General features: G+C 30.9%; 1 protein-coding gene across 1 annotated transcript in view; it reads left to right on the top strand.

Annotated features, from left to right (window-relative positions):
- Positions 1-201: 201 nt before the first annotated feature.
- Positions 202-14,618, top strand: part of LOC149242534 (F-box/kelch-repeat protein At2g44130-like) — a 92,819-nt gene continuing 78,402 nt past the window's right edge. The window contains exons 1-2 of the mRNA XM_089370869.1: positions 202-397; positions 9,041-9,105. Of these exons, the coding sequence (XP_089226995.1) occupies positions 202-397; positions 9,041-9,105 (261 nt within the window). The remainder of the gene's footprint in view (positions 398-9,040; positions 9,106-14,618) is intronic.

Here is a 14,618-nt window from a genome sequence, read left to right as displayed (position 1 = left end):
AATACAAGTTCCTTCCAAATGAATACTTCCCACATGTACTAACGGTATACGACCCTGTGAAGGACACCTGGGAAAGGCTACCTCCAATCGATGATCCCCCCAATACTAAAATACCATGAATCGCAAGCTACTTCTCATAGGCGGATTCCAATCAACAACTTTGATGAAGACAGTTTATATTTAGGACTTTGAGTGTGGGAGATGCCGACACCTCGAGCATTCTTTGCGTGCTGTGTCTCTGTTTCCACCGGACTTGTCTACGTGGCCGGCGGGATCGACGAGCTTGACAACCCTCTTGCCTCTGCGGAAGCATATGACGTGGAGAAAGACAAGTGGGAAACATTGCGTCCTATGATCGAAGCGCACGGGCAGGAAAGCCGCGGTGGGTTGGTGGAAGGTAAGTTCATGGTGTTAGACAACGATGGTGAAAGGGCAGAAGTTTTCGATCCTTGTGAGGGAACGTGGAGAAGGGCACATTTCAGGATAGAACCTTGGAGAAGTTGTGTCATTTCTTCTTCTTCTGGTGGGGGGCAGTTGTACGTTTTCACCCTAGAAGGACGGGTGGAGAAGTATGATGTGGGGAAGGACATTTGGAGTGTTGTATCTACTATTCCCATTCCCCACGATATTGGCTTCCGATTTACGTGCGGAAAAACATATATCTTATCTATATATCTTATCTATTCAATATGTCAACCAGGCAGTTGACTGAACTTCACTGTTCTGGTGGGAAGCGCTTTGTGGGCATCATCCTATCTGCAGCAACGGTGGAGATTTGATGCACGCCCAACTTAATCATTGTGTTGTGTTCAATTCTATTTTAGTTATTAGTTCTCGTTGTTCATACGGGAAATGGTTTTTCTTTCAGTTTTTTGCTGGTTAAAAAATTCTGTATATAATTTTAAAAGTTGGTTTAATTATTTTCAACTTTTGAATCTATTTTTTTTAAGTTTTCCTGTAAAATAGAATTTAATTTAATACACCAATGTGAAGTTTTCTTCTCCACTTTTTGTTGAGACTAGTTATTCAGATATAATTGTTTCTTTATATTGAAGCCTAATAATTGTTTCAAATTCTTCTTTAAAATATAGAAAATAATATAAAGAATAATATTAGTTTAATTTCATTTTTTTTTCTTTTTTTCTTTTTCTTCTACTAGTACTAGATTTACTAAGTTTGATGTATGCAAATTATGTGAAATAACTAATATTATTTATTAATTTTGATTTATTGAGTTTCAAAAATGGAATAAATAACTAATATTATGTGAAATATAGAAGATGTTATAAATGAGATGGAGTGTGCATGGAATAGTAACCAATGACCATGGTTGTTTGGTTGTTGTTTGAAATGCAAAGGAAAACAACAAGATCTCTCACTAAACAAAATGCACACGTCTAATTCACATTTGTAATTAATTTTTTAAATAAGCCAAGTTTTCAATTTCTAATTCATTAATTCCAATTATTTTTTTAAATAAAATACTTAAACCATCAATGAATAGTTAAGCTAATTATTATTTCAATACCTTCAACATTTTCATTTTAATATCAAAATCTGTTATAACAAACATATATCTTCAAATTCTAGATAAAAAAATATTTTAATAAACAAATTTCTGATAATAATTTTATTACTTCTCGTTAACAAGTTTTCATAATAACATTTCACAAACAGATAAAGTGCATCTGCCAATTCCGGGTAGATCCCGGTAAAATAAAAACATAAAGTAGATCTCACATAAAACCGTAAACATGTAAACTTAAATGTAAATGTAAATGTAAACAAGATGTATGGTAAAGAAATAAAAATATAAATAAATTAGAGGTATGATAAATAAATAAAACCTTTTTTTTATATATATATTTACACCAGAGGTATGACAAGTAATTAAAAATATAAATAAAACTTTAAGTATGGCAAATAAATAAAAGCTCCTTTTATATTTATTCCATAAACCTCTTTATATTTAGGTTAAGACTATGGGCCAAATACAGTGGGACAAATAATTAATAACGTCATGGGCCAAATATAAAAGGGGTTTAAAGAGGTATGATAAATAGATAAGAATATATCAAATAGGATTATAAATCAACATCTAATTATATATCAAGCTTATGGGACAAATACCATGGCAAATAAAAGAGATATGTTAAATAAATAAAAATAAAAATAAATCAGAGGTATGGTAAATAATAAAACCCCTTTTTATATTTACTGAATAAACCTCTTTATACTTACTAACACTCAAAAAACAGGTTTTATTTAGGTGAAGCCTATAACCCAAATACCATGGGCCAAATTATTGTTAATACCATGAAAAAAACATTATTAAGCCTAATATTAATATTAATAGATTATTATTGTTAATATTAATGGACAAATTTAGTCATCCTTTCATTTTTATTGTTAATTTAATTTTTTATTATTATAAATAAATAAAATTTTAACTTCTTTTGAAAAAATTTGTGTGTGAAATGATTTATACTTAATTCAAAAACCATTTTCAATGCAAAGGAGTGAATTTATTATTTTAGCACTTTTTTAATGAAGAACATGTCATTGAATTTTGAATTGGATTAACACCATCATCACACACACACACATAAATAATGAAATGATTGGTAAGTATTACATTGAAATTATGGTTTAAACCAAATTATGAAAATGAGAGAATCTATTATTTTATCAATTTTTTATGAAGAAAATGTCATTGAATTTTGAATTGAATGAACACTGTCATTATACATAATTTTTTAATAAAAATAATGAAATGATTGTTAAGTATTACATTCAAATTATCATCTCAACCAAAGTAAACCATTTTTCATATTATATTTTGAAATGATCATGATATTAAGTAATATTGGAAGATAAAACCTTATCACCAATGGAAAATAAACAATTTTCCAATCTAAATTACCATTTTTAGATGAGTGGACCATATGAGATCTATTTGTGGGAAATATCAAGAGATTCAAAATCCATTTTCAATACCAAAAAGTGAAATTATGATTTTATCAATTTTTAATGAAAAACATATCATATTGAATTGGATAAACTTTTTCATCACAATAATTCTTTTAGAAAAATAAATCTTTCAAATAAATCAAATTTATATGATTAAATATAAGAAAATGAGTTAAAATAAAATAAATTCATTAAGATGTTGAATATGTTAACATAAACTACAAATTTACAACCATACAATCAAAAATTCACATGAATAGATCTAATGGACAACATAGCAACACTTGTCATCTCTCCCCACCATCAAGAAAATGTCCACCACCAACTTTAAATTAGGTACCCATTAAGACACTATCCAAGAACACTAATGTTCATGAAATGTGTATCACGTGCATGTGAGTGGGATAAAAAGATTAACTCGCTTAATGTCATGATATATCACATGCAAATGACCACCACATAATAACTTAAAATACCTTGCCATACAAATTTGACCACCTATGGAGCCAAACATGCATGTGGTACAACCTGCACTATGTTATCAACTCTACAGCAAATCAATGCAAGTGATAAAAATGATTGGAATCTTTATGCAATTAGCTTTATTGAGAAGTTAGAGAGTGGATTTTGTCCTTGTTTGGCCAATAGGTAGGATCCTTACTCTACTTAAATTAGTTGAGAAGTTAGAAATTATAATCCAAACTTTGTACTACCTGAATTTCTCTAAAGAACAAAATATTTATTAAACACGAATATGCTATAGGAATAATATCCCCATGTTATAATTGTTTCTTTATATTGAAGCCTAATAATTGTTTCAGATATAATTGTTTCTTTATATTGAAGCCTAATAATTGTTTCAAATTCTTCTTTAAAATATAGAAAATAATATAAAGAATAATATTAGTTTAATTTCATTTTTTTTTCTTTTTTCTTTTTCTTCTACTAGTACTAGATTTACTAAGCTTGATGTATGCAAATTATGTGAAATAACTAATATTATTTATTAATTTTGATTTATTGAGTTTCAAAAATGGAATAAATAACTAATATTATGTGAAATATAGAAGATGTTATAAATGAGATGGAGTGTGCATGGAATAGTAACCAATGACCATGGTTGTTTGGTTGTTGTTTGAAATGCAAAGGAAAACAACAAGATCTCTCACTAAAGAAAATGCACATGTCTAATTCACATTTGTAATTATTTTTTTAAATAAGCCAAGTTTTCAATTTCTAATTCATTAATTCCAATTATTTTTTTAAATAAAATACTTAAACCATCAATGAATAGTTAAGCTAATTATTATTTCAATACCTTCAATATTTTCATTTTAATATCAAAATCTTTTACAACAAACATATATCTTCAAATTCTAGATAAAAAAATATTTTAATAAACAAATTTCTTATAATAATTTTATTACTTCTGGTTAACAAGTTTTCATAATAACATTTCACAAACAGATAAAGTGCATCTGCCAATTCCGGGTAGATCCCGGTAAGATAAAAACATAAAGTAGATCTCACATAAAATCATAAACATGTAAACTTAAATGTAAATGTAAATGTAAACAAGATGTATGGTAAAGAAATAAAAATATAAATAAATTAGAGGTATGATAAATAAATAAAACCTTTTTTTTATATATATTTACACCAGAGTTATGACAAGTAATTAAAAATATAAATAAAACTTTAAGTATGGCAAATAAATAAAAGCTCCTTTTATATTTATTCCATAAACCTCTTTATATTTAGGTTAAGACTATGGGCCAAATACCGTGGGACAAATAATTAATAACGTCATGGGCCAAATATAAAAGGGGTTTAAAGAGGTATGATAAATAGATAAGAATATATCAAATAGGATTATAAATCAACATCTAATTATATATCAAGCTTATGGGACAAATACCATGGCAAATAAAAGAGATATGTTAATTAAATAAAAATTAAAAAGAATCAGAGGTATGGTAAATAATAAAACCCCTTTTTATATTTACTGAATAAACCTCTTTATACTTACTAACACTCAAAAAACAGGTTTTATTTAGGTGAAGCCTATAACCCAAATACCATGGGCCAAATTATTGTTAATACCATCAAAAAAACATTATTAAGCCTAATATTAATATTAATAGATTATTATTGTTAATATTAATGGAGAAATTTAGTCATCCTTTCATTTTTATTGTTAATTTAATTTTTTATTATTATAAATAAATAAAATTTTAACTTCTTTTGAAAAATTTTGTGTGTGAAATGATTTATACTTAATTCAAAATCCATTTTCAATGCAAAGGAGTGAATTTATTATTTTAGCATTTTTTTAATGAAGAACATGTCATTGAATTTTGAATTGGATTAACACCATCATCACACACACACACACACATAAATAATGCAATGATTGGTAAGTATTACATTGAAATTATGGTTTAAACCAAATTATGAAAATGAGAGAATCTATTATTTTATCAATTTTTTATGAAGAAAATGTCATTGAATTTTGAATTGAATGAACATTGTTCATTATACATAATTTTTTAATAAAAATAATGAAATGATTGTTAAGTATTACATTCAAATTATCATCTCAACCAAAGTAAACCATTTTTCATATTAGATTTTGAAATGATCATGATATTAAGTAATATTGGAAGATAAAACCTTATCACCAATGGAAAATAAACAATTTTCCAATCTAAATTACCATTTTTAGATGAGTGGACCATATGAGATCTATTTGTGGGAAATATCAAGAGATTCAAAATCCATTTTCAATGCCAAGAAGTGAAATTATGATTTTATCAATTTTTAATGAAAAACATATCATATTGAATTGGATAAACATTTTCATCACAATAATTCTTTTAGAAAAATAAATCTTTCAAATAAATCAAATTTATATGATTAAATATAAGAAAATGAGTTAAAATAAAATAAGTTCATTAAGATGTTGAATATGTTAACATAAACTACAAATTTACAACCATACAATCAAAAATTCACATGGATGGATCTAATGGCCAACATAGCAACACTTGTCATCTCTCCCCGCCATCAAGAAAATGTCCACCACCAACTTTAAATTAGGTACCCATTAAGACACTATCCAACAACACTAATGTTCATGAAATGTGTATCACGTGCATGTGAGTGGGATAAAAATATTAACTCACTTAATGTCATGATATATCACATGCAAATGACCACCACATAATAACTTAAAATACCTTGCCATACAAATTTGACCACCTATGGAGCCAAACATGCATGTGGTACAACCTGCACTATGTTATCAACTCTACAGCAAATCAATGCAAGTGATAAAAATGATTGGAATCTTTATGCAATTAGCTTTATTGAGAAGTTAGAGAGTGGATTCCGTCCTTGTTTGGCCAATAGGTAGGATCCTTACTCTACTCAAATTAGTTGAGAAGTTAGAAATTATAATCCAAAATGTGTACTACCTGAATTTCTCTAAAGAACAAAATATTTATTAAACACGAATATGCTATAGGGATAATATCCGCATGTTAAGTTTTTAAAAGTTATGGAGTGGTACAGAATAAGTCGAAAGTACATTATTATGTTATTTTTTTCTACCTATTATTATCGAATAATTTTTTTGTTCACTTATATTCCGTCAACTTCAGGATTAGTAAACTAAAATCCAGGTCAATTTCGTGATTACTAAAACAAAACCCAATTAATATGTCATTAGCAAATGAGTAGGTTACAAATATTAGAACATTTGAGCAAAGGGATCAAGAAATTGGCTTCTTGTTAAAAGAGGAGGTGGCCTTCATTTATCATTGGTACTAATGGAGCCATGAGTAGCCATTACAGAAACTCTACTCAACTCCAAATCTGAGTCAACCTGCTTGAACTTGCTGCCATGAGAGTTAGCATGCACCTTGTTTCCTTTTAAAACATAGCCCTCTTCATTCTCCACTCGATTAAAACCATTGCCTCCATCTGCATGTCCTCTGGTTGTCTCTAGGCTATCTGTGCTCCCAACTCCATTTTCTTCCACTTCCAAATATCGCAGAGCAGTAACATAACACAAACATACACAAACATACGATGCCCATATGCCATTTTATAAAGGGTTTTCAACCCCTCGGCTTGGTGTAATTGGAATGTTAATTGATTTCGAAAAGGCTTGTTGCCATGTTTTCTAGAAATTGTATGACTATTGAAAACTCATTCGAGGAAAACAAATATGATTCAAAACAAGGTTAAAATTGTCAAATGAAACAGAATCTAGTGCAGCCATCTCCCAACTTATAGAGAATATTAGGGGGCTCTTAATGAAATTTGTGGAAAAACTATGACAAGTAAAGTAAATGCAATTCTTTTGAGAGGAAACCAGTGTAACTTGAATAACTGTAATTGATTAATACATGCAGTTATTTCAAAAGGAAAACCTACATAAGTTGAATAACCATAACTCATTAATACTTGATTAATACTTGTCTAAAATCAATAGAATGGTTTAGACTATTTTAATTGTCTAACATTCGGATCAACGGATCATGAAGGTATAGGTGGCCAAGGAGGAGAGTTACTTTCACATGGAATGCCTTACTAAGTAATTATTATTATTATTATTAAATCCAATACTCATATTAATATATTATAATAGTAATATTATTAAATTTACTAACTCTCGATTAATACAATATTAAATTTGCTACTTTATAATATATATTAATATATCATAATATATATTAACTCTAGATATATATGGGAGGTAAGAACAAAGATAGATTAATAGTGGTGTAGAGATAGGGGGAGTGACAAGGTTGAGATGGAGAGAAAGTTTGTATGTTTGGGGGTGAGATAAAGAGACAAAGAAGGAGAGATGGAGAGAATGGGGGAGAGAATGAGAGAGGAGACATGGAAGAATATAGTAAAAGGGTTAGAGAGAGAGAGAGGATGTGAGAGAGTGGAGAGAGGGAGGTAAATAGAGATGGAGTTGGAGGGGTGAGAGGGATGTAAGGAGAAAGAATTAGAGAGATAAAGGTGGATAGGGAGATGGAGTGATAAGGAAGATGGAGAGAGAGGTAGAGAGGACAAAAAGAGGGAAGAGATATAGAAGAAGTGGAGAGGGAGAGCAGGGGAAGGGAGGGAGAGAGATGGAGAGGAGGGAGGGATAGATAAATATATAGATGGTGTCTCCACGCCTATTCAAATCCATGTAGTAGGTAGTTTTTTTGTAGTTAAGAGGTCAATAACTTCTAGTACATGAGAATGAATAGCCTATGAAGCAGTGTCCATAAATATTGATACTTAAATAAAATTTATTTAAAAAAAGACCACATTGCAGAGTATAAACCCTGGTATAAATAAATATATAATATATATAAAAAAATTTGAAGCTCTGATTTTTTTATAGCCCCTTCATTTTGACCTTTTTCAAAATTATTTGAAAGTTCATGGTGATGTGTTTATGTTAGAATTAATTGTAATCTACGGCTAAAAAGAAGAAAAAAGGGTAAGCCATCATCAAATTTAAATCCTTTCCTACATCAACTCACCTTTTTCACATAAATAAAGAATCCCGCAAATTAGGGTTTGAAGGAAAAAAAAATCACTACTCATTTTAATCTCATATTGCACTTTCAACTCACACAAGTATAGGAGGATTTAGAGATTGGAGTTCTTGCTATACAAACACGATTCTATTTCTCAGGTTTTTGGGTTCTCCTCTGCTCACACAACATCATTCCTACTACCATGAGGAAAGCACTATTGTCCCTATGCAAAAATAACATCTCCATTCATCGACTTTCTTTCTACAGTTTGAGAACCATTATAGACACACACATAAAACACTTTGTCATGTAAAAATACTTTAAGAGGCACTTGATACCTTCAAGGAATTGCTATCACCTAAATCTACACCCATCCCCTCTCTCATCACCTACAATATCTTGTTGAGTAGCTCAGTTCGACAAAATCGATATAAATCTGCATTCTCTATTTACAAAATTATGATTGAAACCAACATTATTCTATATCTCATAACTTTGAATCATCAATTGTCATTGTCAAACAGGCAGACTCGATTATGCATTGAAAGTGTTCGAAGGAATAGAAGAACATGGATATCTTCGAGATGTTGTAAGATTGACTACACTAATCAAAGGGCATTGCAAGAAGTTTAGAGTCGAGGACGCTATCAAGGATTTCAACCAAAGGAGGAGCAAACAACAAGCACCTAGTCTTGTTATGTATAATACCCCAATAGATGGCCTCTGCAAGGCCTGAAATCCTACGAGGCATTTGGATTGTTAGTTGTTATGTTGAAAAAGGGCTATGAACCTGAGACATTCACATTCAACACGCTCATGGATCAGCTATGCAAAGAAAGTAAGCTACAAGAGGTCTACAAACTATTGTATCTCATGATATAATAGGGGTGTAATCCAAATGTTATTACATACAAACTATTGTATCTGATGATATAATAGGGGTGTAATCCATCTGTTATTACATACAATATACTTATTGAAGGCTTATGTAAAGAAAGTAAGTTGGATGAGGAAGGAATCTCTTCTCTAAAATTTTTGAAAAAAACATATCCCGTGATGTGGTCACATACGATGAATTTATTGATGGTTTATGTAAGGAAGGAAAGTTGGATGAGGCAATGAATCTCTTCTCTTAAATGCCGGAGAAAAAAATATCCCCTAATGTGGTCATGTACAATTCGGTTATTGATGGTTTATGTAAGGAACATATGTTGGATGAGGTGAGGATGCTCTTTTCTGAAATTTCTGGGAGAAAAATATACCTTGATGTTGTCACATACAATGCATTTATTGACTCTTTATGTAAGGAAGGTGAAGCAGGAAACCTCACATATACCCACAATATTCATGTAAAATGCATATATCTATTTTCCCCTAGGAATTTTAACTCTCTACTGAGTCAAATATTAAATCCTTAATGGCTAGGGCCCTTTCAATAGATTTCTATAGAATGATTTATTAACTAACATAGTCTGCCCTTCATTAATCCTATATATCGGGACTCTATTCACCTCATAAACCTTCTATACCTTAAGCTCGCACATATATAACCAACCCCATTCTTACTTTGGTTATAATTGGACTTAACCCATAAAAACCTTATCATAACTCCCATTGATACATAAGGTAAAACATTACAGTAAAAAAAATTAAAATTAAAAGTATATCGATTATGTCGATTACAAAGTTGCAACTCGTATATCTAAATCATAACATTTATTAAATGGATACAACTGAGTAAATATGACATGACTTTGCTGTAAGAGTAATCTCGGAATATCATTTTGGGTTATGTGTCCGTGTTGTCTCATTTATTTCCAGTGCTATTGGATTCACCCTCCATGACTATTGTTGCTAGACCCATGGCAAATCCAACTCTCTGGTTTCTCTAAATTCAACATCTTACAGTTTGATGAATTGCTTTTTCACTAAACTAGTTTTGTATTAATTGCCTACTCCATTCCTTGGTACATGGCGTAGGCAGGTCCACTCTACCACAGGTATCACCCTGAGACCCTCGTTGGGCTATCCTACGAGTGGATCTGTTTCAGTGTCTTACACCTCCCTTTGTGCTGAAACGATGACTCACTTTCCAGTTGCTTCCTTGGCTCCTGCTCCGATTCCTGCTCCCGTTCATGAGCTCGCTCAATTTTCATTCTAGGATTTGGATGGGGTCCTCTCAGAGGTTTGAATCATGGTCATTCTCTTAGTGAGCGTGTCTCGGGTGAGTTCAGTAACAGGTTAGGTTTGCTTGCCTGTTGTATATTTTATTAACAGTTGGATGAGCTTTCTTTGAGTTATGGAAAACCTAAACTCTCACCTTGTTTCAGTGTATGTCTTTTGTAGGAGATCTCGGTTACGGGTCCAAAGTTTGTAGCTGTTACCGAATGGCATGCGTGGCTAACCTGAACAGAGACACCATTCAAGGGTTTCCACCAGGTATGATGGTCTACAATCCTAATAATAATTCAGTGTTGGTATATTGCTAGGTACTGAAGCTAGAGCTTCAATTCTATTTCAAATAGGGTTAATCCTTTTCCTCTATTTTAGGTTAACTATTTTTTTGGTGAATGCCTTTAAGGGTTTAAGAATTGCATGTTATTTAACTCCGTTGTATATTCAAGTGTCCTCCATTTTCGGTTTTTGGTTCAGAGTCCATGATCGTGGACATATTTATTATGTTAAGCTTTTTTTCGTTTGCAGATTACTGTGGTGTGATTTTTGCATAGAGTTCGGATTTTCCACAGTGTTCATGTTTTTTAGTCGACGTTTCGAGTCTGAAACTAGACTCATCATCAGGACAAAATGTGAGGAGAAAAGAAGGAAATGCAAGATATAAATATGAAAAACCTAGGTTGTGAAGACCAATGGCCGACTCTTTATCTCATTGATGATTTAATTTATTATTATCTTTTAAGTTTTTTGATTTTATAATTAATTATTTAATAACTCCTTGTAATTATTTTTAATTTTTATATTAATATTACAATTTCATATTTTGTCTTATTTTATCATTATGCTTCATAATTAAATTTATGCTTTATTAATTATGGTGTATGCTTATTGATATTTATGATGCTATTTTTAATTGATTAAATTGAGATTTTATTATCATTGTTATGTAAGTTTATTTATTATGTCTTCTTATAAATTAATTTATTTGTTATTAAAAACTCTTTTTGTAATTCTTAGATTATTTAGTATTATTCTTATTAGTATTTTAATATTAAATGCTTTTTTTGTTTATATTTATTATTTTTTTATTGTTAATGTTATTCTAGTTCTATGTTATTATTTTGCTCCTATTATCTATATTATTATTAATGATATTTACTATGATATTAGCTAAAGCTCTTCTATATATACCTATTGTTATCTACTCTAATTGATAATTATTATGATATTTATTAATGCTCTACTATGTATACTTATTAAAATATTTATTATTTATCTATTATGATAGATGTTTTTCTTATTGATAGTTGCTAATCTATATTATTATATATGTTATTTACTGAGATATTTATTAATGTTCTTCTATACATGCTAGTAATATCTATTACAAACTATTGAGCCAACTTTGGCTGGCTTCCTGGAGTCACAAACCATGTGGGATTTTTATTATGTTCTAAGTCATGATTTTGAGTGTCACTTAAATCTAGAATTCCATTTTGGTTTATATATATATATATATATATATATATATATATATATATATATATATATATATATATATATATATATATATATATATATATATATATATATATATATATATATATATATATATATATATATATATATATATCTTTGTCGTTCTCCAAATGTTCATGAACTTCATATTCCTAGTTGTGCACAGTTTTAGAATGGTTAGAATTGATTATTGAGGTGTTGCCCTGAATCTTACCTTTCTCTTATTTTTCATTTCCTATTTAGTTACTCTACTCTATACTATTTCTGAATAGAAATCGTCTTTGTTTTCTTTGCAAAGTAATTTCCGGATTTTTTTGTTCATCTTGGTTAGAAGTTAAATTCCGTAGGGTAGACTAAATGGGGGTTTTGGAATAGTTTGGGGTTTTTAGTAAGACTCCTGCAAGGATTATGGGATTTGTAGGTAGGGTGATAGAATCTACTTAATGAAACCCCCTAAGCTTCCTCGGCGCTTTGCGGTTCTCCGAGGTTTAAACCAGGGTTGACAAACTCACGGCTTTTTGGTTCTTACCTCATTGTACACTGGTATTCTCTTGAGAATAACTTAGTTTAAATTCTCTGCTTGCAATTCAGTTCTATACATGGACAATAGAAATGGTTCTCTGTTTCTCTGCCATGATGGTTCTATTTTTTTTAAGAAAGTTCATCCCGCTTCTAAAACGTTCTATGCATTTTGGTTATTAGACTTGATTATTTCAAAATTCATGAGTGTTTTCACTTGCATATGTTTTCCAGTTCTTATTAGATATTTTCCAAACTGGTTCCATGATTAGAAAGTTCCATTTCTTAAGTCTCTTACATATGAAACTTTTTCCTGGACCAGAAAGTTTCAATTTAACTAAAAGTAACTGCTACTGTAACAGAATTAAAATGATTGGTTCCAATTAAATTTGACTCTATTTCTTGTTTTCTCGATACTTAATGAGTAAATTAAAGTAACATATCTATTGTGGGCTTCATATTCATCATACCACTAGATAATTTTCTTACACTATAAAACGCATTATTTTTCTTTTGTTCTATGCTTCAGAGTGTCTTTTCCAAGAGTTTCCACTTAACTGGAATGTTGTAGTAATGAAGCTCTCCAAAGACTAGGATCACCTATGTTCTCCCACTAATAGTCAACCACTTGTCCTTGAGATTCGTCTTTCGAGACCAAAATCTCCCCCCTAGCTCACTTGCAAGACAACAGTCCTCAACAATTTTCTCGCACTCAGTGCATTGCTATCTGGTCATCACCAGACATAGCCATTTCGCACTTTCCTGCGTGTCATAACAACGCAGTTTTTCCCTCCCCCCACTTCCTTTTCTTGGAATCATATTCTAGTTATGGGAGGTAGCTAGGGTTTTATTTCCAGCAACTCTCTTTTCCAATTTCCTTTTCCTAGAAGTTACCAGTTCTGCTCATACTTAAATTATTTCTCATTTTCACTAATTAAAAATATTATTCAATTCAAATAGGTAACAACACTAAATATTCAGTTTGTTCTTACTGCGGTAATAAAAGATATTTATGGTTTCCTAGGGACATTACATCTCCCCCTCTAGAAATGAAACGTCGTCCTGATGTTTCCCAGCCACTAACAATCTTGGATAAGCTTCTCTCATGAGATGTTCATCCTCCTAAGTGGCCTCATATGGCCCAAAGTGCTACCATTGCACTTTAACATGGGTGATGGTTCGTTTATGCAGCGTTAATTTGTTATGATTGAGTATATTCAGTGGCTCCACTAAGATTTCTCCTTTTGGCTCGACCTGAAACACACAACATTTTAAGTCATTATTTTTTTCCTTCTTAACCACAATTATGATTGGTTTACCTAAGACTCTTTCTTACATGTATGTCTTTCCAACTGATTACATGCTTAGGGTCATAGACATATTTTTTTAATACAGATACATGGAAGACGTTGTGGACTCGAATATGACTTGGCAGAGCGAGCTGGTATGCCACTGGTCCAACTCTCGCTAGGATCTAAAAAGGTCCACAAAATTCGAGTGCGAGATTGGTGCTCCCATTCCATTGTAATGTGCTCCTCTTAGCTCAAATTCTTACATACACATGATCTCCTACTTGGTATTCCTTAAAATTCCTCTTTCGGTTGGCGAAGTTCTTTTGTCTATCTTGGGTTACCTTTAAATTAGATTATACCTTCTTGACCATTTCTTCCATCTGTTTATGCATTTCAGGACCCAACATCAACCTGTCTTCTAGTCCACCCCAACTTGAAGCGGTGCGACATTTTCGTCCGTACAATACTTCAAATGGGCTCATTTGCAAGGACGTATGATAGCCATTGTTGTATGCAAATTCTACCAAGTGCAAATAATCTTCCCACTTGGATGGTTGTTGCATTACATATGATCTTAGAATATATTCTAAAAATTGAT

Source organism: Pinus tabuliformis, chromosome 8 (genome assembly GCF_031772625.1).
Source record: "Pinus tabuliformis cultivar Carrire ecotype Pingquan chromosome 8, CPIR1, whole genome shotgun sequence".
NCBI classification, from domain to species: Eukaryota; Viridiplantae; Streptophyta; class Pinopsida; order Pinales; family Pinaceae; genus Pinus; species Pinus tabuliformis.
The sequence above is the reverse complement of the archived record's forward strand: the minus strand, read 5'-3'. Positions and strand labels throughout refer to the sequence as shown.